General features: G+C 38.4%; 1 protein-coding gene across 1 annotated transcript in view; it reads left to right on the top strand.

Annotated features, from left to right (window-relative positions):
* The window catches only part of LOC149143861 (uncharacterized), a 135,189-nt gene that overhangs the window by 63,200 nt on the left and 44,499 nt on the right, over positions 1 to 27,490 (top strand). The window contains exons 2-3 of the mRNA XM_089451968.1: positions 2,860 to 3,840; positions 4,067 to 4,266. Of these exons, the coding sequence (XP_089308094.1) occupies positions 2,860 to 3,840; positions 4,067 to 4,266 (1,181 nt within the window). The remainder of the gene's footprint in view (positions 1 to 2,859; positions 3,841 to 4,066; positions 4,267 to 27,490) is intronic.

Raw genomic sequence — 27,490 nt, 5'->3', positions numbered from 1 at the left:
ACCCACCCATGCACCATTTCCCCAACTCTTCCTTCCCTACCCCACAACTCTCCTCCCCATAAGCCCACCCCCTAACTCCTATTCCCCTCCAATCTCAACTCCTCCCCCCCTTCCTTAACGCCGGCCCCATGGGCCTCGCGCCCTACGCCCCTCCACCCTACCCTTACCCTACCCCCCTACCTTCCCCCACCCCCCGCCACCCCCCTACCCTTACCCCCCCCCACCCCCCCCTGCCCCCTACCCTTACCCCCCCCCCCCCCTACCCCTACACCCCGCATTCCCCTCTCGCCCCCTCCCCACCCCGCCCATCCTCGGCCCCCTCCCCGGCCCCGGCCCACCCGACCTCGCCCACCCCCCCTCCCCCTCCCCCTCCACCACCACCGCCCCCTCCCCGGCCCCCCCCCCCCCCCCGCCCACCCCTCCCACCGCCACCGGCCCCTCCTCGCCCACCCCTCCCCCTCCCCCTCCCCTGCCCCCCCGTGGCAGCGGCACCCCCGGGCCGCCCCGCGGGGGTGCCGTTGTGGGTTTTATCTCCAACCTGATGCACTCGTTTTTTTATATTAATATACCTCCTACAATCCTTTTTCTCCCATAACTTCCCCGTCTCTTTTCCCCAATAGCGCATGTAATATTCTAGTTCCGAGTTTCACTTCTTCCTGGGGGAGTGGGGGAGACGAATTGAACCCGTGATCACCTTGAGACAAGGCTGCAGTGGAAGCAAAAATTCTATCTCACAATTTTTATTTAATTATCTATTTTGTTTTCTGGTTAAATTGTTTTGCTGGACTGTAGCCGAAAATGTTTGAAGGATTGAGTTTTTTCATACAAATGCTTTGTACAAGGCAATATTTTGATTCATAACAAGGCAAACCCGTCCCAGGAAATAGAATGTTCAAGGAGATTATATTCGGACTAATACCCTATCTAAAATCTAAAATTTAACAGAATAAACTCGGGTGGAGAACTAGAATAAGAAGGGTTGGTGAATGCCTGGCAAATAACTTTTGAAATACAAGGAATTTATCATTTGAACTTTTTGGCTTTCTTTAAAAATTGTTTAGAATCTGCTACCCCGGGTTTCTTCTTGATATGATGCATTTGTTAGAGGCTCATTTTCTATTGTTGAAATCATATGCGTGCTTTACTGGCCAATTACCCCCCATAGGATGAAGCTTTAATACCCACAGCTGTTTCATTCTTATCCTTTAGTGGCTTCATTGGCAGGGTCCTTTCTCTATTGCTACAATCATGTCGACTTTACTGTCGAAGTATCCCATAGGCTCAAATGTTATCATCCATGTGGGTTTCTTATCCTTTTTACTATCCCTTTGCATAAAGGAAAATATTTCAGAACTTTTCAAAAGGATATCCACTGCTGTCCACATAAAGCACCTCAGAAGATAATAATTCCTGACATGTTTTAAAAGTTACGAGGAAGAGACATTGATTCTGTGACAGTCATCCACTACTTGCATTTGGCCTCAACCGCATATCTTTTAATCGTTGTTGCAGTCATGTCTACCACACCAGGCAAGGTTAGAGGTGGTTGGTCGCAAAACATAGCACTAATTGCAGTTAACTTTGTTCGCTGAGTTACTTGGCCCTCATTCAGAATCAAGGGCCATTATCAAGCATGTGAAAATATCTTGTTGTCATGAAGGATTAGCAGTTGATGTTTTTTTCCCTGTTACTTGGTCCTCATTCAATATCGATAGCCATTGCCAACCCATGCAAAAATATCTAGTTGCCACGAAGGCCTTCTGAATCTGCTTTTGGGACATCTTCCTCTCTTAACCCTACGAAGACCATTAATGAACTCCTCTACATCATACTTATTCATCTTTTCCTATCATATTTGGTTGCCACGTACTCATAACCTAGGCAAATTCTAGGCCTAAAAATTAATTTCTTAATTTAGATTCTAGAATCTTTCTCCACACCAAAACTTCATCTGACAAAGGTTCTATTGAAGGCCAGCCTGTTTGAGACCAACCTTTCTGTCTAAGATGGACCAGAATTGGACTCCACTATTTGTTATTTAGAAGTATGTTTCCTGAAATATTTTAACCATAGCAAACTGGATGTAACCAATGCATCATTGTTGGATAATTCATCATTTATAATGGAACTCCAGCAGGAGGAAAATTATTTAAATCAATGACGATCAATATCCAGTTTGAGGTAGCTAAGACTGTTTTAAAGCTTATTCAAAATTACTTTTGATTTAGGATCCTAAATCTCATGGGACAGGTGAACTTGCTTCCTTTAATTTCTTTCCTCTTGATTGCAACTATCGAATTGTAGGTTGGCTAGTTTTAAGGTCCTCTTTTCATTTGTTGCTCTTGTTTCATGTGATTCAATACCTAAAAAGAATTTGGCATTATAGTTTGGTCGAGACTCAAAAGTAAATTTAGCTGCTATGCATGCTTTCTTGTTAAATGTTCCAAACTTGTGGATTTTGAACTAAAATATTTACTAGACATAAATACTCAGCAAAAGCAAACCCATTCAATGGACATTACTATTGTTTCTTTTAAATATAAGTTAGGACACGGGTAGGCCATCATGAGTGTTTCAGTAAATTTTACATACTGATTCCTTGATACAATTCTTGGTAGAGCATTAAAGGCATTTTACTTTCTGGAATCAACATCAGGATTTGAATTTTTGCCTATAAGTTGATTGAGCACATTATTAGAGTTCCTATTCTTTTCCGGTTTTCCAAAAAAAAACTGATTTGATATAGAGGATGATGCAATTCAATTGTCAATGATGATATAAAGTATACTTATATAAAAATTGTGCAAACTTGTTTAGAAGGCTTGTGATTTAGTGTTGTGTTTTGTGCTCTCTCTTTAGGTCTTTGTATTTGGATCCTTCAATGAGGATGAAGCCTCTTCATTTCAGGAGGCCCCAGTGGAAGGAGGCTTAATCACATTTAAGCAGAATGGTTTGCAATCTGGTTCATTTGACAGTGGAATTCAGTGTTCATCGAGGAATAAGGAGGTATCATCTAAACAAGCTAGTAATGGTCAAGTGACACAGAGAGACAACTTGAAAGAATTGAATACAAAGTTTGATGCTTCCCATGGTGAAAAATGTTCTATTCCCAATGGGGCAAGTATGGATGAAACTTCCCATGAAGTCAAGGTTTCTATTGCTATTGAACATGAAACAGGTTCACTAATTTCTACTGAGAGGAAATTTTCTGTCACTGATAAATGCATCCTACCTACTGTCAACAAATCTGAACCACTTCATTTTTCAAATTCTGGTACATTTGCTACAACAAATGATGTTGGCATAACTTCTGCTAATTTGGAATCAAGTGGCAAAGGTGGAAGGATTGAAAATTGTGTGAACCAAATGAGTGATAGAGCTGCATCTGTGCAAGAGTTTGAACTTGAATCCAGGTCTAAGTTGGTGGGAAATAACACCATGCAGCAACTTCTATCTGCAAATGACGACACTGTTGAGGATGCTGTAGAGGATCCAATTTCTTCGCCCACAAACATTCCTTTGTCATGGGCAGCAAGATTTGCAGGAAAGGCTGGCAATGGTCAGGTTTCATATTCTCAGAATGGGGATAAAGGAAGGTCAAAGTTTGGAAAAACATCAACAATGGCTAAGGTTAATCATGGCAACACAACCAGCAGTTCTTTGGCAAGTTTGACCAGCAATGCATCAGGTGGGACAGAAATTACCATGAAAAGACTGCAGCCAAGAGGTCTGGTTAATACTGGAAATCTGTGTTTTCTCAATGCAACACTGCAAGCACTCCTATCATGTCCACCCTTCTTCCAACTTTTACAGACCCTAAAATCTCGTGAAATTCCTAAGGTTAGTGCTGCTTAATCCTTAATCTCTCTCTTGGCCATGCTTAGTATAGTTCTGAAATTTCTATGTTGTATTGAAAATTCCAATGAGCATCTAATAACATCTGTCTTATTTGGGATTGATTTTATCGTGGAGAACATAAGATAAAATGCTATTACCTACCATTTAAAAGGACTTATGTGACAACCATCATATAGGTCATGCTAAAATGGTTTAGTTTCTCCAACAGGTTGGCTATCCAACACTTCATGCATTTGTTGAGTTTGTGGTCAAGTTTGAGGAAGATGAACCTATTGACCGAGATCTGAAAAAGAATGTAAAGGCAACTGGAGGGATTGAGGTGGGACAGTCCTTTTGTCCAAAGATGTTTGATCCTGTCCTAAAAAGCTTTAGCCCTGACCAGCCTCTTAGTGCTTCAGGAAGGCCCAGGTATGCCTATACCACATCTCTCTGTCTGTCTATCACAACAAGTGAAGTACTTTATATTCATGAAAAAGAGGGCACACATTTAGAAGTTATTTCTGGAATGTCGATGAAACAAATGATTGTTTACCATCTTATTGTTTCCTTGGTTGTTTCATGTGCTTTTGTTTTTAGAAGTTTCCATACTCCAAAGTTTTATTGTGTTGAAATGTGCTCTACTGCTCAGCATGGGGAGATGTTGTCACATAATGAATGTATTTACATGGCAAGAAAACGAAAATTATATAATAATAAGTAAAAGAAAAGCACAAATGTTGGATGCAGTAGATTTTGGAAAAAAAAATGTACAGATATATATAAATAAATACATTTATCTATTTATCGATTTATCCAAGTATCAATTTATCCATTTATTTTGAGTAGCAACAAACTGAAGACTAAGCTCTCTCTGACTGCAGTTAAAATAATTGGTTTGCTATAAATTTCTCGGTTGCTTTTAGGGTTTTCTTACCGAATTGAGAAGTTTAGGCCTCTTTGCATGAATAAATCTATAAACAACGCAACTTTTTCCCTTGCTACAGCTGCATAGTAGAGTACATGTAACAACTACTCGTTTGAAAATGGGTGTCTGTCAATTAAGATCATATCAGAAAACACTGGACAGCAAAGAGTTTTTGATTACATATGTTTGATTGGTGTACAAATTTAAACTAATCCCTCTGTGTTTCAGAGCATCAACAATGAATTTGTCGCTTGCAGCGCCACCCCCGAGCCGCCCCGCCCCGCTCGACCGGCGAAGGGTCGATTCCCGGAATCGACCAGCCACCGGTCGGGCGGGGCGGGGTGGGGCGGCCCGGGGGTGGCGCTGCGGCGAGAAGTTTAGGCCTCTTTGCATGAATAAAGCTATAAACAACGCAAATTTTTCCCTTGCTACAGCTGCATAGTAGAATACATGTAACAACTACTCGTTTGAAAATGGGTGTCTGTCAATTAAGATCATATCAGAAAACACTGGACAGCAAAGAGTTTTTGATTACATATGTTTGATTGGTGTACAAATTTAAATTAATCCCTCTGTGTTTCAAAGCATCAACAATGAATTTTTCGCCCGCAGCGCCACCCCCGGGCCGCCCCGCCCCGCTCGACCGGCGGCGCCGCCGGTCGAGCGGGGCGGGGCGGCCCGGGGGTGGCGCTGCGGCGAGAAGTTTAGGCCTCTTTGCATGAATAAAGCTATAAACAACACTACTTTTTCCCTTGATACAGCTGCGTAGTAGAATACATGTAACAACTACTCGTTTGAAAATGGGTGTCTATCAATTAAGATCATATCAGAAAACACTGGACAACAAAGAGTTTTTGATTACATATGTTTGATTGGTGTACAAATTTAAATTAATCCCTCTGTGTTTCAGAGCATCAACAATGAATTTGTCGCCCGCAGCGCCACCCCCGGGCCGCCCCGCCCCGCCCGACCGGCGGCGGGTCAATTCCCGGAATCGATCCGCCGCCGGTCGGGCAGGGCAGGGCGACCCGGGGGTGGCGCTGCGGCGAGAAGTTTAGGCCTCTTTGCATGAATAAAGCTATAAACAACGCAACTTTTTCCCTTGCTACAGCTCTAATCAGATATGTTATATTTTTTAATATAGGTGGGTAATAAAAGAATGATGGATCATTCATATATATATATATATATATATATATATATATATATATATATCTATAAAATAATATATATATATATATATATATATATATATATATATATATATATATATATATATATATATATATATATATATATATATATATATCTATTATTATTATATATATATATATATATATATATATATATATATATATATATATATATATATATATTATTTTATATATATATAGAGGGTGTATATAAATTTTCATATTCTATATTATTGTTGTTTTATTTTATTCTTTTATTTTTTATATATTTAATCAATATCCTATGTGTGGGTTGTTAAGTATTTTTTTATTTTTTTCCTCTAATATTATTTAGAATTCATAAAATTTATTATATTTAGTTGTTTTTGTGTATGTAGGTTGGAAATTTTCTTTTTCCTTCCTGTCATCTTAAATCTTTATTTTGAATTCTATAATTTACATCTACATTCTACAATTTGTACCTACATTTCCATAGCCTATAAATTTCACATTTTCTTATAATTAATCACTTTCATATCGATGCAGGTCACCGAAGGGATTTTCTTCACCTCCCCTCCCACATGACTTCAATTCACATGACTCTCTCTTACATGCTTATATTTAGTTGTTCCTCTTGTATGCAAGTTGGCCACCTCCCAAATGACATTTTCCCCACGCATTACCTTTTCTTCCCGCATGCTTTTATACTTTAAGTCATTTTTACACTTCATTTCCTTCAGCATGTAGACGCTGGGAGGCATTCGTTGGGAACATTCCATATTCACATCTCACATCCCACATCCTAAATTCATTATGCCCTTGCTTCCCCTCTTTAAAGATGCATTAAATTTCTAATGCCAATGCATGCTTCACATGATTGAAGATCACCTTGATATTAAGTAAGACACATTTCTTATTGAGATATGGCTATCCTTCCAAATAGATACAATACTTGTCATTTATGAACCACCTTCCCCCTTTCTACATATTCATACAACATGAGTTAATTACATGCTTAATTAAGCAAAGTGTTAATAAGTAATGAACAAAAATGACTTTTCAGCAAATAACTTAACACACTTGGACAACATGATCATCACTTCAACTAGTCTATGCCATATAGATGGTATTCTAGACTATAATTAGAAGAGAAGAACAATAATTGAGCTTGGACATCAGGGATTGTGCACATTGGGTGCACGCTTGGAGTTTTCAATTTTTTGAAATTGAGTAGGATCTTGACTTCAAGTGGTATATGGTCTACAAATGGTATCCTGGACTAGACCTAGAAAAGAAGAACAATAAGAGAGCTTTGACATCAGGCATTGTACATGCTGGGTGCATGCCTAGAGTTTTCATTTTTTCAAAATTGAGTAGGATTATGACTTCAATTGGTTTATGGCCTACATATGGTATTTTGGAATAGAATTAGAAGAGAAGAACAATAATAGAGCTTGGACAACAAGCATTGTGCATGCCTGAAGTTTTCATTTTTTTGAAATTGAGTAGGATCGTGACTTCAAGTGGTCTATGACCTACAGATGGTATTCTGGACTAGACTTAGAAGAGAAACACAATAAGAGAGCTTGGACATCGGGCACTATGCACACTGGGTGCATTCCTGGAGTTTTTAGTTTTTTGAAATTGAGTAGGATCATGAGTTCAAGTGGTCCATGGCCTACAAATGGTATTTTGGACTAGACTTAAAATAGAAGAATAATAATAGAGCTTGAAAATCATGCATTGTGCATGCTAAGTGCATACCTGAAGTTTTCATTTTTTTGAAATTGAGCGGGATCATGACTTCAAGTGGTTCATCCCCTACAAATGGCATTCTAAACTAGATTTAGAAGTTAAGAACAATAATAGAGCTTGGACATTAGGCAATATGCACACTCGGTGCATGCCTGGAGTTTTCAATTTTTCAAAATTGATTTCATGGTGAACTAAAAAATACGACACTAGAGAAACCCATATATGATTTTCAAAAGCTTCCAAGAACCCCATTCCTATATCCCTTAGTGTGTTCAAAAAGATTCTTTGACTTACAGAAGCCAATCAAGTTTTCATAGTAGCAAATGTTGATGTCTTCCTTATGAACCATAATGGAGGGAAGAATATTCTAAAGAATTTCTTGATGAAGCCAACAAAGAGTTGCTTACTTCCAAAAAAATTGAGGTATGTAAATTGGAAAAGGGGGGGTGCGCGGGTAGGGGGGGGGGGGGAGGGGGTAGGGGTGGGTGGGGGCGGGGGTAGGGGGGTGGGCGCAGTGGCGAGGGGCGGTCGCGGGGAGGGGTTGGGGGGTGTAGGGGGTTTGGGGGGATGGGGGGGTGGGGGTTTGGGGGGATGGGGCGCGGGAGTGTGGGGGGACGGTAGGGGGTAGGGTGAGGGAAGGGGAGGGGGGCCGGGGAGGGAGGGAAGCTTAGGAAGCTTCGTTCAAACAGAAAATTCAGCTGAAAACAAACATCTAGTGTGGCATGCAAAGGATGGACCACGAAGAAATACAGAGTTGGCGAGCGAAACAAAGAGAAAACACAAATTTGATGGATGCAGGGAGTACAATAACTTGGTAATCATATCGAGGGATTTGTCATCATCATCATTTTCGGAGATTGGATCAGGTGTGTTACTTTAATTATTAATGTGTAGTGAATCCAGACAAGAGATCTCTCGTGAGAGGAATAAGTTAATGGGGCCGGGGCTTCAATGTAGTCGTCAGGGGGTTGTGGGGGACGCATGGGTAGGGGCTCGCCCATACTTGCCTAATTGTGCACTTAGTCTCATTATCCCTCACCTGACCTCCCGCTCGCCCATCGATCCGCCTGCCCGTTAGAGGTGGCTGGGCAATTCTGATTATACAAATAAAAAATTTATGGTATATTTTTGTTGTTAATTTAAGTTAATATTTTTTTTTATTTACTAATTTATGTGTTTTTTTTTTAGGAAAATGGCATCAAGGAAAATTTTTGTGAATCTTTCTGGACCAAAGAGTCTTAAAGGTGTATCTTCAAAAAACATTGGTGAACGAACTCCACCTGAGCTCATGCCTACAAATATTTCAAGTTCTTTAAGTGATAAGAAGCTAATCTCAGATTGGAAAAGTTCAAAAGAGGTAAAATTTCCATCAAGAGTCTGGTATGTGAAAGAAAGAGAGAGCACAACTGTGATTTTCGCATTGATTTTTAAGTTAATTATTATTTTTTGAAAAAAAAAGTTGTTATTATTATTTTTTTGACATGAAATTCATAAAAAAAACTATTATTTGACCATTTTTAGTTAATATTTTTGTATAAAAATTGTGATTTTGACATGTTAATTCTAGCAAAAAATTATCAAAACGTTTAGTTTTTTTGTTATATTTATGTTAAAAATGGTTATTTTTATGTCCATTGTTAAAAAATGTTGTTTTTTAGAAACAATTATTTCATGTGGATTGAAAAATTAATTAAGGATGTATAAATATGTAGATTATCTAAAATTCAAACTATCGACTTTCTAATTTAAAAACACAAAACAATAAAAACCCCCCTAAAAAAAAAATTAAGATAGAGAACAAGAAAATATGAATAAAATGACGACTTCAAAAACTATCAAATTTAGAAAATAATTTTTAAAATTTCACACACTAGAAAATTAAAAGTCAAAAAATAGGTCTTTTAAAAAAAGGGTGTGATGCAGAATACTCACTTTTTAAAATCAACATGAAAATCACTACCATTCTAAAACTTGATTTCATCCTTGAACATGAAAAAAAATTAAAGTTCCAAAAACCATGTTCTAAAAAAAACATGTGTATTCTGCATCACCACTTTTGAAAATCGGGTCATTTTTTTGCTATCTCTACGAAACGGGTAACAGTATCAGTTCCCGTTTCAAAGTTTACATTGTTTATTTAATTTATTAAACGAAAAGCGAAGGAATGTGTTGATTTGATGAAACTGGACCCAAAAGGTTTCCGAAATGAAAATACATAATATTTGAAATCTGTCATGAGCCATTTTGTGGTGTTTTCATAGTTTTAATGTATTTTTATAAATACAAAGGGAAAGCCATGGAATGGGAAATTGCGACTTCCAACAGCGATTGAGGGTGGACTCGATAGTCTTATGAAGCGAAGTTATGAAATTTGAAGTCTGGTGAACAGTGCTTTGGCAGACACTTTCTGTGTTTGGTATGTTTTCCTGTGTAAGCCAAGAATGGTTGTTTCTTGGTATTTCAAGCGCTGATGGTTCCATTCTGTTGTGGAATAGGTGTCATTCATCCCCAAGGGCGTTTAGTAATGATTGCTAACGCTCAAAGAAGGGATTTGAGTGGACCAAAACAGGAAGATGAAGAGCCTGAGAGGGAAACGGATCAACAACGTCGTTTTGGCTTAAGAGCCATGGATGTCAAAGACAGAAGGCATTGCTGGCGAAGGTTGTTGTTGGGATTTGCTGCTAAAATAGAGAATTAGCAGGCCTGAGAGGCGCAGGCAGAGGAAGGCTCAGAGAGATAATCTCAGAGAAGCCCGAGAAGCCTAGGGATGCTCAGTGAATACTCAGGAAGAGTAAGAGAATGCTGAGTGATGTGCAGATGCAGTTTGCGTAGTGAGGAAGGCTCGGTGCCACGTAAGAGTTGATCAGGGCCAAAAAGAGAGCTGAGAATCAATTGGAGGTCAAGCGAACTAAAGAGAGCAGCGTAAAAAAAGGCAACAGTAAAAAGATGCAGCGCAGAAGCCGAAGAGGCAACACAGAAGCCAACGAGACAACGTAGAAGCAAAAGGGCAGCCAAGGGAGTCGCTTGGAAATCAAGTGAAAATCCAAGAGGGATGTAAACTAATAGAAGGCAGAGAGAAGCTAGAGCGAAGAGCTAGAGAGCCAGAGCTAGAGTTAGAGCCAAGAGCCAGAACCAAGAGCCAAAGAGCCAGAGTTAGAGCCAAGAGCCAGAACCAAGAGCCAAGAGCCAGAGCTAAGAGCCAGAGAGCCAAGAGCCAGAGCTTCAAGAGCCAAGGGATAAAATGGTGTCTAAACCCACTCTTTATGTGTAGAATAGCAAGAGTTGAGCCAAAGATCTTGTAAAAATATTTATACCATAATCCCAGAGAGCCTAGTTGAATTAACTAAAGCTCACAGAGATGTAGCCCAAGATTTGTGGGTCAACTCCTAATTAAATTATTGTTTCTGTGTGTGCTTTACTGCTACATTGTCTCTGCTGCATTATTTACTGTTATATGTATTTATATATTAGTTCATGTACATTTAGATATCAGCACAAACAACAGATTTTAAAGCATATAAACAACCAACAATAAATATAAGCATACACCTCTATTTTCAAGCATTTCTTAATTCCGCATTGGTTAATCAATAAGACTTGGGAAATTTAAAGCTTTGGAAGTGGGAGAGGATCTTGTAAGTTAGACAAGAAGCCTAAGAGCCCCATTTTCAGATCACTTTATTTCGAGTGTCTCTTTTCTCTTTCCAAGCATAGATTTCATTGCTTGGTTTGTCGATTGAATCATTTATGTGTTTGGTTTGTTTGATTCTGGGAAGAAGTTGCTTTTAGTTTCATTTATAATGCTTTGGATTTGATTGATTCTTGTTTGTTCGGGATTGTGAAAATTCGACTTTATGCACATTGACTAGTGTGCAGGGCCGGCGTAGTTACAGAAAGTCCCAGTTCCAGAAGCAGATGTTCCAGAATCCGATGATTGTGATCGATATTATGCTGTTCGAGAGCGAGATCGAGACCTAGCCCTTTCAGTTGTTTAAGCAAGGGAGTCTGTTGATTAAGCTGTACCCGCCCGAGCCATTGATTATTCAGTCGACTCTGTTGATTCGGTTGATGCAGATAAGTAGCAAACACAAGGGCACAGGCAGCTAGAGCAGAGGTATAGGTGGTAGAAGCAAAGGGAGATTCAAACACCGGGCACCACCACTAGAAGCACCTGTAGAAGCAGCATTTAGAGCCTTTGGAGATTTTCATGAAAGTGCTTTATGTGAAAGATTCATTTTGCATTTTATGAAAAGAAGAACATCCTTCTAGTTTACTTAAGTGAAAATATTGCATTAGTAGTGTTATTGAGAAGCTAGAATTACACCATCATAAGAATTGGAAATGAATTGAAAATTCTTTTGTTGTTATAGGAATATTAAGTGCGTTTAGGAGATTTATTAGAGAAAAATTCCATTCTTTGATTATTGCATTGATTTTGTGTTCCTTACCTCTCAATTAGTGTTAACTTTCATCGAAGACAAAGATCTATTTTCTCATATCGCTGCATGTAGGAGTTTTGTTAGATGACAGCAGTAGAGCCTTATAATTGAAACCTAATTCAAGATCAACCATCAAAATTTATTGAACTAACCTAAGGAAGCATTGAAACATAACGCTCACATTTAGTGGTCTAGGCTAGAGACATGTTTCGGCGTCTTTAAACCTAGCAATTGTCATTTGCTTTAGCACTAAACAATGCTATTACGGACTTGTGCTCCCTGTACCATTGCGTATATAAAGGGAGACCACACTAGGCTACAATCCTTTGTTCATAAGAAGTTGATTCTTCTACCTTGTAAACATGATACACCGAACACAACATTTAGGGAGATTGCCTACCCGTACTTCTTGGTTCGCCGAGAGGTATTCTAACAGTTCACGGTTACCTGGTTATCCTTTATGCCTAGAGTACTTTGAGTAGTCATTTTTAATATTTTTTACTCTTTAAATTTAAAAGATCATAGAGAACTTGTCTTTTCTAGCTGGTTAATTCCGAAAGCGACTAGAGTCACCTTTCGTCCTTTTCTCGACTCTTAAAATATGAAAAGGCAAAGTTTTGTTTCAGTGTCATAAAATTAACTTCCCACAAAATATTCCTCATTAAATTTATCTTCCTTAATGTTTCCTTAAAAGTTGATTCCAATGGAAACATTCCCAGAGTCTACTAGTCAAGGGTTCCCCTCAGATGGGAATCCTGGTCCTTATCCTTCTTTTGGAAATGCTGGTAATCCTTATATGGCAATGTTATCCCTCCCTACCTTAACCATTGGTTTACTTGTCTGGTTATTTTAGACCCCTGTGATCCCGAGTGTCCCAACTCCTGCCCCACCATCTCCTTCTTTTGAATCACATCAAATTGATTCTAAGGTTGATTTCTCTACTTCTTCCCCTGTTTCTTCCTCTTCCTCTTCTACTTCACCTGGTGAAAGTTTGAAATCTAGTAACTAGGAGGCTAAGAAGAAGAAGAAGAAGAAGTCAAATAAGCGAGAGGCCAACCATGTAGCTATTACTCCAAATGCAACTCCTGTAGACAAACCTTTTAATCCTCCATGGAAGGTTAGATTCCCTTGGAAGCTATGTAAGGGTGACCACCTCCTTTGAGATTGTCTTGGCATTCCAAGAGTCTTAGAGGTATGGTCTCAAAACCTGAACCGACCATCCCTATCGACCTCTGGAGATCATGTTGATGCTACGCCTTTAGCTAGCGATGGTAAGAAGAAGGGAAAAATTAAATTCCCCTGTAGGTTCTATGAGGGAGAGCATCTTCTTCACCTTTGTCCTCTTATCGATCAAGCTTCCAAAGTCTTGGAAAACCTTACAGCTCCTCGAACCCAAATTCCTATTGGTTATCAAAGGCTTTCTTCTAAACCTCTCCCGGTTGGTAAAGAGATGGAATTGGACTCATCTCTTTCCCATCCTTCTCTTCCTGAGCATGACTCTCTATTGTCTGGTCCTGACCAACCATTGGTCGAAAAGAGTGTTAACTTGTTTTCACCTTCAGTTGGTCACACTGTTCCCGAAGAGAGTGGTGATCATACTACTCATGTTTTTCTCATGAATCGAAGAGTGACCCTCCCATCCCTATTTTTTAGGAGAGTCCTTCTCCTATTCCTGCAGAGCATGGGGGAAATCATATGATACCCCCACCAAGTAGTTATGTCATCTGTTTTGATGGGAGTCCATTTATTTCTTTCTGCCTCCCATCTTATGTGCCTTTCTAGATCACAGTACAAGCCTATAATATGGTAGTACATGGCACTATATTAGATGAAGGTGAATCTGTTAGCATCATGTCTTCTACTACTTGGAAAGATTTGGGTTCCCTGCAGCTTGTACCTATCACCCAGAATCTGTAGGCTTTCAACGAAGGAACCAGTCAATCCTTCGGAATCATTCCAAAGTTCCCTATTACTTTAGGAGGAAAGACCGTCTATATAAACGTGATGGTAGTCCAAGGTCCCTTAGATTTCAATCTTCTCCTTGGACGTGACTATGTTTATGTCATAGGAGCTCTTGTTTCTTCGCTTTTCTGTGTGTTTTTTTTTTCGCATGAAGGGAGAATTATGGATATTGATTAATTGTCATTCATTGGTCACCAAGCGCCTCCTTTGCAACCATAGTTCCCTATCGTCTCTTGTTTGCAAGCAGTATCTTCCCTACCATAGGTCAATTATGTGCCCACCCATTTTGTCTCTGTGTCTACTGATGATCACACAGATGGTATAGTACATTACGTACTGGGGGCATTGGAACCTGATCTATCTATGGTACCAATTGACATGTATTCCTCCCAGAGTGTGGTTCTTCCGTCTAGCTAAGATCTCTTGGGAGCCATGTTCTCGTATGGTTCATGAACAAGAGTCATGAGGATAGTTCCTAGTCTTGTGTTAACCTCATTAAAAAAATTAACGAAGGGATGAGAATAGTTCATTGTCTTGTGGCAAGCTCATTGAAAAATGAAACAAGGTGTCAGAGCATGGTTCCTGGTCTTGTGTCAAGCTCCTTAAAAAATGAAACAAGGAGTTATGAGGATAGTTCTTTTACTGTGTTAACCTCGTTAAAAAATGAAGAAACTCCCTTTTCCAAATTGATTCTTTGATTAAGATCTCGTAAAATCCCAGTTGAGTCTTTCCAGATATCGAAAGTGAACCTTCATTCCATCAACCTAGTTGATTGAAATGAATCTTGGGGGGCATGTACCTTGATTGAGTCATTATGCTGGGGGCATGCAAACTTATAGCAAGCATATTTTTTCGTTTCAAGCTTGTGTAAACATGAAACCGAATTCAAGTAGAGTTCCCCATAGTTCAATCTTGTGTAAAAAGGAACCCATGCCTAATTTACCTCTCGTGATTGTTGTTTCTATCAGCTAATTTCTGCTAATTGAGCCTTGATTGTTTCATTCCATCACCACCATCTCTTTGGCCAATCATATGTTGTCACTTGGTTGTGTTATCCTTTCTTGAGGAACCGCAACGATGAGTGGTTTTATTAGCCAGCCTCTTGACCATCACATGTTTTGAGCAGTTCCACCATTATCGGAACCAGTTGCTACCCTTTATACCACTCATTCCTCCAGGACGAGTCACCTTTAAGCTCTTTTCTGACTCGTACAAAATGAAAATATCTTCGAGTATTTTTTCCCTTTTGGACTCATTAAAGAAAATAAAAGTAGGGAGTCATCTTTGAGCTCTTTTATGACTTTTTAAACACGAAAAGATTGTCGAGCTCTTGTCATTTTGAAATCGTTAAAGGTTGCGAAACATCATTCACCTAGTATATGTTTACCCCTTATTTGGGTTGGGATGAACTATTTATGAGAAAGGTACTCCTTGGATGAAATGGTCAAGCGTTTCTTGTAAGTTTCGTTTTCTACCTTTTTGGGCTCGAGAGACACAAATGCATGAAAAGGGACCATGTGGAGTTTTCTTTTCCGTGTCTTTTTCAAACTCTCTAAACATGAAAAATATACCAAGTTACACCTTTGTCAAACTCATTAAAACATTAAATGACATTGGATTCATCACCATGACGAACATGAGTTTCTCTTTCCTAGGGCTCATTAAACTTACTAGATCAAATTCATCCAAAGGATGGACTTAGAGTGCAAGAATATGATATCCCCTTCAAGATTGGAATTAAAAATAACTAGGGTACTCGCCAGACATGGTGGGGGAAATTTGGAAATCTTATCGGTTGTGTCAACATCTCACTCTTGAACATGACACTTTCTGCTTCATGTCAGGTTAGGAAATCCTCCTTTCATCAATGACCTTCTTGAGTTGGGTCATTCAGTTTTTCCTTCCATTTTATCTCTGCCACGTCACCATGACCACCGATCCTATGGATCCAATAGCTGCCAAACTCCAAGTTGTGTCGTCGATATGTTTAAGAGTTATCCTTTTATAGTTACACTTACCTATGATTCTCTATATCATCCAAAAATCATTTTGCATCCCTTTGTATTGCATCGATGATGTGTGATACATCATGGCCTTCCTTCAACACTGTTGCTTCCTATCGACTTTAGCTCATTATACAGGAAGTTGACTAAGAGACTCCCTTCTAGTACCTTAGAGCTTGTATGCCCTAATGGCAAGTTCTTCACACTCGACAACAAGTTCACATCATTGGCTTTCAATCGGGTGATTTCACAAGTGTTTGATTTTAGTTCCTTTATTCACATTCCATGAATTATGCTGATAGTACCTTGAGGACCATTTTCATTATTGGTGGTTTCTCTCACACTTGTTAACAGTTTACTGTTGGCATTATGATTTAGGTATGATACAGGTATTGTCCTTGATGACAACTCACTCAGATGATAGATCACAGTTCAGACTCACAAAATGAAGAAAGAGAGGTATACGTGGGTTTCCTATTAACCAAGACACGTATACACGCGGGTTCACAGACCAAAAGGAACATATGCGTACTTTCATGCAAGGAAAGGTGCATACATGTTGGAAAGCTTAGTTTTGGTCCGTGGTATTTGGACCATGGTATTGTGATCCATGGTATTGGTCTAAGGTATCTTATGTGACGTGTTGACCCTTGGTATTTGGTCCAAGGTATTAGCTCTAAGTGGTTTTGGTCCATGGTATTGAGCAAGGCCTAAGACTATAAAAGGAGGAGAAGATCATTAGGCAAGGACACTCAAGCATTGAATATCTGATGAAGAGCAAGATCTAGCATACAGGTTATTGGGTTATGGTGCATAGCTAGATCTGGATCGTGGATGAACCTTGGCGCTTGATGAAGATCTAAGGCTTGAAGTAAAGTATCATTGTGTGGTTTGATCTTGAACATTCTAGATCTGAATACTGACGCATGTTATTATTATGTAAATGTGATGATCTGGGTATGAATGAAGTCTGTGATAATTGTGATGCTTTAAGTCATTATTTATAGATCTGTACGTAGGTTGGCCTTGGTAAAACTACGTATGCACGCTGGTTCAGTATACTAAGGTTGCATATACGCAGAATCTCTTTGATAAAAGTGCATATACACATTGGCCTAACATAGCGAAGCCATACATTATATGATTTGATAATTGAGGTTTTTGTTGGGTCTAGTGGTAGTTACAGAGTTTTGGGTTCTGCTCTGTGTTCTGGTGATAGTGCTTTGATGACAGGGTTTTAGTGATTTAGTTTTTGGGTGATTCAGAGATTGATGATACAGATATGGTTGAAGATTATATTACAGTGATGATTATTCTTGTGCTTTGATGTTATTGATGGATCCAGTCTGAAAATTTATGAAATGTGGTCCCTGGAAGAAAAGAGAAGGTTGTAGCATTTTGTAGGCCAACACCTATGTACTAGTACAAATATCAGCTAGTACAAGAGCTAGGGGGTTGTAGCTCCCTTCCAGGAGAAGTTGGAGAACAAGAGAAGGTTATAGCCTTCTGCAGGTAGAAGCCTTTGTACTGGTATAAGTCTGCACCAGTACAAAAATTGTAAAAGAAGTATTCTTATTATTAAAGGAAGATAGAGATGATTGCAGCAGGTGGTTTTCACCCACATTGGATTTCCACCTTATATCTTGTGCTCATGTGTGTGATTGTCTATTCTATTTTACTGCACCTGGTTACTATTTATATGGTTTTGATGCACTAATTAAAGATCAACATATGATGAACTAACTAAATCTCAAGTTTTCTAGATATACGCTAGTTTCTTTAATCACAATTGCATATACACGCGGGTTTCCTTTATTTAAGTAGTGTATACAAATCTGAATATGGAAATTAAAAGTTTTTGATTTGCTAATACTTATTCACCCCCCCTCTCAGTATTATTTCCAACAATTGGTATCAGAGTAGGTCCTTCAGAAGAAGCTTGATTGCTTGAAGGAAGATCTATCATCATGAGTAACTACGAAAGAGAGGGATCCATTAGACCACCAATCTTTGATGGGAGCAACTTTGTCTATTGGAAGGTAAGAAACACAACCTATCTTCAATCGCTTGGAACAAATTTCTGGGAAGTCATGGAAGGAGGATATACATTTCTATTAGCAATTCCTACAGATACAGCAGGTAAAAAGCAATATGAAACCAATGCCAAGGATCTCAATACATTATTGGGGAGTCTGTCACAATCATAATTTATCAAAGTGATGTAGCTCAAAACCGCCAAAGAGATATGGGACAAGATCGTTCTAAGCTATGAAGGAGACGATAAGGTAAAATGTGCAAAACTGCAAACTCTCAAAATTCAATATAAAAATCTCAAAATGCACAATGATGAAAGTATAACTAGTTATTTCTTACGTACAGATGAGATTATAAATTGCATGAAGAACTTGAGTGAAGAGATAAAGGAATCCGTTTTAGTTGAAAAGGTTTTAAGATCCTTGTCTGCTAAGTTTGAATCAAAAGTATCTACCATAGAAGAAAAGCAGGATATACAGACTATTACTATGACACGGCTACACGGAATCTTAACTGCCTTCGAGATGAGAAAAGGAGTTCCTTCAAATATGAGAGAAGCCACATTTAAAGCTTCAACAAGAGGAAAAGAAGAACTCATTGAATCAGGACATACTTCAGAAGGAGAAGAAGAAGCAAACTCTGTCAAGAACCTTCAACAAGGATCTGAAAGATTCAGAGGTAAACTACCATTCAAATGTTTTTCTTGTGGAAGAGTCGGTCATTATGTTGCCAAATGTCCTCATAAAGATAAAGTTGATAAAGGTAGGGAATCTAGAAAATGGAATAGAAAACAAAGTGTAAGTAATAAAAGATACTATACTCATGAAGATAGTGATGGTTTATCAAATAGTGATGAAGATGAAAATAGCAATGACTATGGACTTCTGATAGCTTTTGAAGATGATGATTTCTTGGATGCTTTAAATGAAAATGACCTTTATGAAGAAATATCTAAACTCAAGGTCTGTTTAGAAGAAAATAATATGATTATAGATAATTTGAAATTCCAACTTGCTGAAAGGGAAAAACACAATGAAAAACTAGAATGTGAGATTGTGGGTCTAAGAAAGGATATTGAGAAAACAAAAGCTCTCAATCTTATATTTGCTAAAGGATTAGAAAAATTGAATGAAATTATCAAAGTGCAGTGTTTTCCTTTGATAAAGACAGGTCCTGGATATACTAAAGAAGCATATCAAGCAAAGAAGCCATCAACCTCCACTAAAAGCTATCTGGATGCAATGAAGAACAGTGAACAATTTGACAATTGTCAACAAACGCATAAAGCAGATCACCAGGTAAAACAGGCTCAATTCAATTCAGGGATGGAAATAAGCTACAACCAACCTCAAGTAAATCATACTCAGTCTGCTCCAAGAATGAATATCAATAGAAACTACAATCACTAGGTTAGTGGATTTGATAATTGTAGGAATTTCTTTAATGGCCAATGTTTTTCATGTCATAACTTTGGACACAAATCTACTCAATGTGTTGCATAGAAGACCATCATGAATAGAGAAGCACGGAACCAAAAGAATGTGACAGGGATCATGAAATGGACCTACAATAACTTTTCTCTTCTTGAAAAGGAAATAGAATGCTCTATCTGCAACAACTTTGGTCATGAAGAATCTGAATGCAGGAGTAAATTTCAGCAAACATCTCAGAAGGAGCAAACTTCACTGGGTCCCAAAACATGGAGAAAGAAAGAACCACAAACAGAAAGTTGTGGTGTAGCCTTGTATGCAGAAGGACAAGAAAATCAGTGGTACATTGATAGTGGATTCTCAAAACAAATGACAGGTGACAAAGAAAAACTGCACTCATATAATGCCTTAGAGAAAGAAAAGAAGGTCTCATTTGGAAATGACACTCCTGCTGTCATAAAAGGTAAAGGTTCTGTTTTCTTAAAAGAAAAAGTTAAAGTTTGAAGTGTTATGTATGTTGATGGTCTAAAGCATAATTTGTTGAGTGTCAGTCAAATGTGTGATCAAGGAAATGAAGTAGTATTTCGATCAAATGGTTGTGTTGTTCGTGAGCTTGATACAGGAGAAACTGTGATCAAAGGTAGAAGAACTCCAAACAACTTATACATACTCAAGGGAGGACAACAACAGTGCTATCTAAGAAAAAATGATGAACACTGGCTATGGCACAGAAGATTGGGGCATCCAAGCTTTTCTCAGATATGAAAAGCATGCAGATTCCAGGCTATTCGTGATCTTCCTGACATCAGCATTCCAGAAAACACTATATGCAAATCATGTCAATTTGGTAAGCAGACTAGATCTCACTTCCCTGAAAAGGAAGGATAAACCAGCAAGCCTCTTGAACTTGTTCATACTGATTTATGTGGGCCATCAAGGAAAAAGTCACCTCGTGGAGAAGAATACTTTATATTGTTCATTGATGATTTTTCCAGAATGTGTTGGATAGGACTTCTAAAGCATAAGGATGAAATATTTGAAAAATTCAAAGACTTCAAAGCTTTGGTTGAAAATGAATCAGATCACAAATTCAAATACCTCAGACCTGATCGAGGAGGGGAATTTACCTCAGATGAATTCTTTGACTTTTGTGAAGAGCAAGGAATAAAAAGGGAAATCTCCACCACAAGGACTCCTCAACAAAATGGAGTGGTAGAAAGGATGAACAAAACTATTCAACAAATGGCTCGTGCTATGCTATATGAGTCTGGAACTCTTGCAACCTTCTGGGGTGAAGCTGCATTCGCTACCATTACTATTCTCAACAAAACAAATGTTCAGGTAAACATCACTCAAACTCCACATGAACTTTGGTATGGTAAGAACCCTACTGTAAAATACTTCAAAGTTTTTGGAAGCAAATGTTACATCAAAAGGATTGATGAAAAACTTGGCAAGTTTGAACCCAGAGCAGATGAAGGCATTCTCCTTGGTTACTCTTCCCGAAGTAAAGGATATAAGTGTTATAATAAAAGACTTGGGAAAATTATTGAAAGTATTGATGTTGTGGTTGATGAAATAGGCAAAAATCCAAAGCAGGTAAAAATCGAAGAATATGGAGAAAGTCAGGATTATCCTTCCACATCAAATCAAAGAAATTCTAAAGAAGAAACCAATGAAGCACCAAAATAATAGACAATGACAGAAGAAAAGACTCCATCTAGGTATGTTCACAAAAATCATCCAGAGACTCAAATTTTAGGACAAAAAGAAGCAGGTGTGCAGACAAGAAGAACTATTACAGAAACCTCAAGCTATCTAGCATTGCTTTCCTCCATCGAACCTCAAAATGTAAATGAAGCATGCAAAGATGAGTGTTGGGTCAAAGCCATGAATGAAGAAATTGAACAAATTGAAAAGAATAATACTTGGGATTTAGTTCCTAGACCTCATGATAAGAATGTCATAGGAACCAAATGGATATTCAAAAACAAGCTGAATGAAAATGGAGAAGTTATTAGAAACAAGGTCAGACTTGTTTGTAAAGGGTATGCTCCACAAGAAGGTATACATTTTGAAGAAACCTTTGCACCTATTGCTAGACATGAAGTCATAAGAATTTTCCTTGCTCTTTCTAGTTTTCAGAAATTCAAAGTATACCAAATGGATGTAAAATCTACCTTTCTTAACTAGACAGATTCATTCTTGGAAATGATCCAAAACTTGTATGCAGACTAAGAAAAGCTATCTATGGTCTAAAATAAGATCCAAGGGCCTGGTATTACCGTCTTGACAAATATCTCCATCAACATGGTTTTTCAGAAGGGTCAACTGATAGCAATTTATATACAAAGTTTGACAATGACAAATTGCTAATACTTGTGTATGTTGATGATATCATTTTTTCTAGCAATGAAGAAGCCATGTGTCAAAATTTTGCCTTGGTAATGTAGAAAGAATTTGAAATATCCATGCTTGGTGAGCTCACATATTTTCTTGGTATACAAGTTCAACAAAAGAAAGATGGTATTTTTCTATCACAAACCAAGTATCTCAAGCAAATCTTGAAAAAATATGGCATGGAAGATTCTAAACCAGTATGTACCCCTATGGTAATAGGATGCAGTCTTAGTTCAAATGATGAATCAGCAGTAGTATATCAACCAACCTATAGATCCATGATTGGCAGTTTGCTTTATCTAACAGGTACCCGACCATACATCATGCATGCAGTGGGAATAGTTGGAAGATTCCAAGCAAATCCCAAGGAATCACACCTCCAGGTAGTCAAAAGGATTTTCAAATATCTTCAAGGAACACAAAATTTTGGTTTATGGTATCCCAACGATACAAATCTTACACTTCATGCATATATAGATGCAGATTAGGCAGGAAGCGTGGATGACGGAAAAAGCACTAGTGGTGGTGCAATCTATATGGGTTCCATATTAGTGTCTTGGTTCAACAAGAAACAAAGTTCTACTTCTTTATCTACAGCTGAAGCAGAATATATGGTTGCTGCATCGTGCTGCACACAACTCGTTTGGATGATGCGAGCATTGTAAGACATTCAAATCACATGTACTACACCCATCTCCATTCTATGTGATAATACAAGTGCCATCAATATTTCAAAGAATCCAGTCATGCATTCCAAGACCAAGCACATACCCATCAAATATCATTTTCTATGTGAACAAGTGCTTGAACAAAAGGTCAAATTGGAGTATGTTCCATCCAAAAAACAAGTTGCTGATATATTCACCAAACCACTGCCTAGAGAGACATTTGAATATCTCAGACAGAAGCTGGGAGTAGTTGATGCATCATCTTGTAGCTAAAACTCATCTGTTTCAGAGAAAAATGGCTATACGAGAGTTGCATGAAGCATATCCGTGTACATACACCGGTTTCTATAGATACAGGTGCATATATGATGGTTTGAAGCAAACCAATGGGCTAGACTCAGGATGAAAGGTGTCTGATATGGGTCTAGCATAGGTACAAGGGGAGCATATACTTCTAATGATGCATTGTTGACATTATCTTGGTACAAATTCACAATTTTTTTTTATTCAGGTGGATCAAGTTCAGGGGGAGATTATGGTTGATGATGGTAATTGACAAATTCTGCTTACTGGTTTCAGATTTTTGGTCTCTATTTCATGTATATATTTTAATGTCTAGGTCATGAAATGACCTATTTTGTTTCCCCACTATGCCTAGGATGGATGATGTAATGTTCTTGTTTTTGTCATGTATCCCCTCTTGGTTGGGTGGATGAGTCAAATTTGGTATATCCCCACTTGGTTGGGTGATGGATGTATGTATGAGTCATTGGTGACAAGAAGGTCATTTATGATGTATGTATAGAGTCATGTACTTCTTTTTGCAGACCTTGCTTATACTCAGGGGGAGCGTGGACGGATTGGTACATCTTGGCATGCACAAAGGGAGAGCTCAATCAAAGATTACAGCATGTACTCAAGCGAGTATGGGCAGCAGAACGTATATCAAGGGAAAGAATATCTTGGTCTGCCCTTTGCCCTTGATGTCAAAGGGGGAGAGTGTCTTGGTGTTGTTGTTGCCATCAAGTCCAAAGGGGGAGATTGTTGGCATTATGATTTAGGTATGATACAAGTGTTGTCCTTGATGGTAACTCACTCAGATGACATATCACAGTTCAAACTCACAAAATGAAGAAAGAGAGGTATACTCGGCTTTCCTATTGTCCAAGATGCGTATACACACGGGTTTGCAGACCAAAAGGCGCATATGCGTACACACGCACTTTCATGAAAGGCAAGGTGTGTACATGTTAGAAAGCTTAGTTTTCATATGTGGCATTTGGAACATGGTATTGTGATCCATGGTATTGGTCCAAGGTATCTTATTCGACGTGTTGACCCCAGGTATTTGGTCCAAGGTATTGGCTCTAAGTGGTTTTCGTCCATGGTATTGAGCAAGGCCTAAGACTATAAAAGGAAGAGAAGATCATTAGGCAACAACACTCAAGCATTGAATATCTGATGAAGAGCAAGATCTAGCATACAGGTTATTGGGTTATGGTGCATAGCTAGATATGGATCGTGGATGAACCTTGGCACTTGATGAAGATCTAAGGCTTGAAGTAAAGTATCATTATGTGGTTTGATCTTGAACATTCTAGATCTGAATACTAACACATGTTATTATTATGTAAATGTGATGATTTGGGTATGAATGAAATATGTGATAATTATGAAGCTTTAAGTCAGTATTTAGAGATCTGTACGCAGGTTGGCCTTGGTAAAACTACGTATACATGCTGGTTCAATATACTGAAGTTGCGTATATGCATAATCTCTTTGATGAAAGTGCGTATACATGCTGGTCTGACACAGCGAAGCCACGTATACATTATATGATTTGATAATTGAGGTTGTTGTTGGGTCTAGTGGTAGTTACAGAGTTCTGGGTTCTGCTCTATGTTTTGGTGACTATGTTTTGGTGACAGGGTTTCAATGATTCAGTTGTTGGGTGATTCAGAGATTGATGATGCCGATACGGTTGATGGTTATATTACAATGATGATTATTCTTGTGATTTGATGTTATTGATGGATCCAGTCTGAAAATTTATGAAACGTGGTCCCTAGAAGAAAAGAGAAGGTTGTAGCCTTCTGTAGGCCGGCACCTACGTACTAGTACACATATACACTAGTACAAGAGCTAGGGGGTTGTAGCTCCCTTCCAGGAGAAGCTGGAGAATGAGAGAAGGTTGTAGCCTTCTACAGGTAGAAGCCTGCGTACTGGTATAAGTCTGCACTAGTACAAAAATTGTAAAAGAAGTATTCTTATTATTAAAGGAAGATAGAGACGATTGTAGAAGATGGTTTTCACCCACATTGGGTTTCCACCTTATATCTTGTGTTCATGTGTGTGACTATCTATTCTATTTTACTACACCTGGTTACTGTTTATATGGTTTTGATGCACTAATTAAAGATCAACATATGATGAACTATCTAAATCTCAAGTTTGCTAGATATACGCGAGTTGCTTTAATCGCAGTTGCATATACACGCGGGTTGCCTTTATTTAAGTAGTGTATGCAAATCTGAATATGGAAATGAAAAGTTTTTGATTTGCTAATATTGATTCACCACCCCCCCCAGTATTATTTCCAACATTTACATCATTGACTGGTAATCAAGAGAATTTCTAGCATGTTCGATGTCAACACATCTATTCACATGTTATAATTTGTACTTTGATCGAGTTGTTTTGGAGTGCAAGACCCTGGGCTCAGATTACAAAAATCCAAGTTGCGAGGTGATGTGACATGATTATGCTAATATGAATGTCTCTTATAGATGGATGTCTGCGACCATACCATGATCTATCATATGTGATCCTTCTCTTTCGATGGCTACGACCATACCTTCGTTTCAACATGATCCTCTTTATTAGATGGTTGCATCCATGCCTAGATCCATTTACATGATCATCTCCTGGATGGTTGCGTCCATACCACGATTCATGTATCAATTGACAGAGATTTCAGTTATGTATATGTATCTGTACTTTCTTGTAGGTTCTCTCCAAAGGTAGACTCTAGTACCCCACACTAATTCTTAAAGCATTTCATCCCTCACTTTAGTTTGGCATTCACGCTTTAGGGGGCATCTGTTACACAACATTTTATCACTATCCCTGTATTCTCCGTCCCTCTTCATGAGTAGAACAATTCCCCTTTACATCATTTCCCAAGAAACATCTGTTTTTCCCTATTTACAAGGCTGATGCTAATGAGAAGTGTCCTCATCGCACCGATATGCATGAATTAATATTGTCCCTCACGCCAACCAGAGCAGTTGAGCTATTTTCCAGTCGCGTCGGTCCTATTTTGGAAAGTTTTTAAAATTAGAGTTGAAGCTTCCAACTCTAGAAGCTTCGTAACGGAAGTCTAGTAGATGGTTAAGTCAGATGGAGCCAAGGAGGTCAGTTTAGGCTATTTTCCTCTATTAGAAGGAACTACCTCAAAATATAAGACCTTCTCCCATGAGAAAAGGATACATCTCTCCTATATAAACCTCCATCTTTCCCAAACACAAGCTAGTGTTAGTGTGTATGTGTGATATTTTTTATTATACTCTGGTTGAAGTTTAAAGTAATCAAGTTATACATAGCTTGTAGAATTTCTAGTTGTGTGAGGGAGAAGTGTGAATTTGGTTTAGAGTGAAGCCTAAAGGGAAGAGACTTGAGACTACTATTATTTGAGGCCATCATGGAATGTTGACGAATGTGTGTGGGAACCCGGATTTGTCAAGGGAGAACATCAACGTCAAGACAACAGTTGTAACCTCTCTTTGATTTAATATATATGCAACTATCGATTGATTTCCTACATAATGTGTCATATTACATGTTTATGTCTTAATGCTTCCTGACTTGTTAAGTAGGTTGAATTACAATTTGTCTATTATTACATTATTGTTGGTTGTCGATTGTTAGTTTCAAATGCTCGGAGAAGGAAACAAGAGGTAGCTAGAGTGAGGGAGCAATAGCTTCATCAAGCGAGATAAGCAGACTAAGAGGTAGGCCCTCTTAATTGGTTCTAACCTAAGGGAATCTTCCATAGAATGTCTTGTTTGTGGCTAGAACCGCTATCGAGCTAGAGGGAATTGTTTGTTTTCGCACTCGTAATTTTACTTCACCACAAGGGTCCTGACCTAGGTTCAAAGTTAGTTGCGCCAACCAATGAAACATTGATGGCCCTTTCAGCAACAACCCACGTAATGCAAGCTACAGTCTCACCCGAAGCAGTATTGGGGGATGCATGAACCAAGTTTCTACATCAAGAGACTAGTGTGATGTCTTCCCATGCCTTGGATCTACATTCATGCAGATCGATAGACTTATAGGGACCATTTCTTTAATTAAGTTAAAGTGGCCTTCAAACTATCACGAAGGTCCACGATCAGTCCTTGTGGACCTTAAACAATTGATTTACCTATTTAAGCGCATCAAAACATGACCCTATATTGGAGTGCACTTAGATCTACCCTCTGTTAGAGCTCGAGCCCTAAAGCTAGCTCCAATCACCTCCAATCCTTCGTGAACCAAGTTTACTATATTATTTAGGTCAAAAATATAACGTTCAACTAAGTTCGCACACATAAACAAGTCTTCTAGAGTTTTTGGGATCTAGATATATTGTCACATAGACCTATGCCTCTGCTCTAAATCTAAGTCAAAGCCTTTGTGAATCTTATGTAATCATATTATTAAATGAAAATATGTTCAATTAACCCAATTCATGATGATATAAGACATTAATTCACATGAAACATTAATCAACACAATAAAGAGATAATAGATACTCAGATAACAGATAAATGCAAGTATTCCACTTCAAATTCATCTTATTACTTAGAATTCTCTAGTATAGA

This window comes from Pinus tabuliformis, chromosome X (genome assembly GCF_031772625.1).
Source record: "Pinus tabuliformis cultivar Carrire ecotype Pingquan chromosome X, CPIR1, whole genome shotgun sequence".
Classification (NCBI taxonomy): Eukaryota; Viridiplantae; Streptophyta; class Pinopsida; order Pinales; family Pinaceae; genus Pinus; species Pinus tabuliformis.
This window is presented reverse-complemented; position numbering and strand designations above follow the sequence as displayed.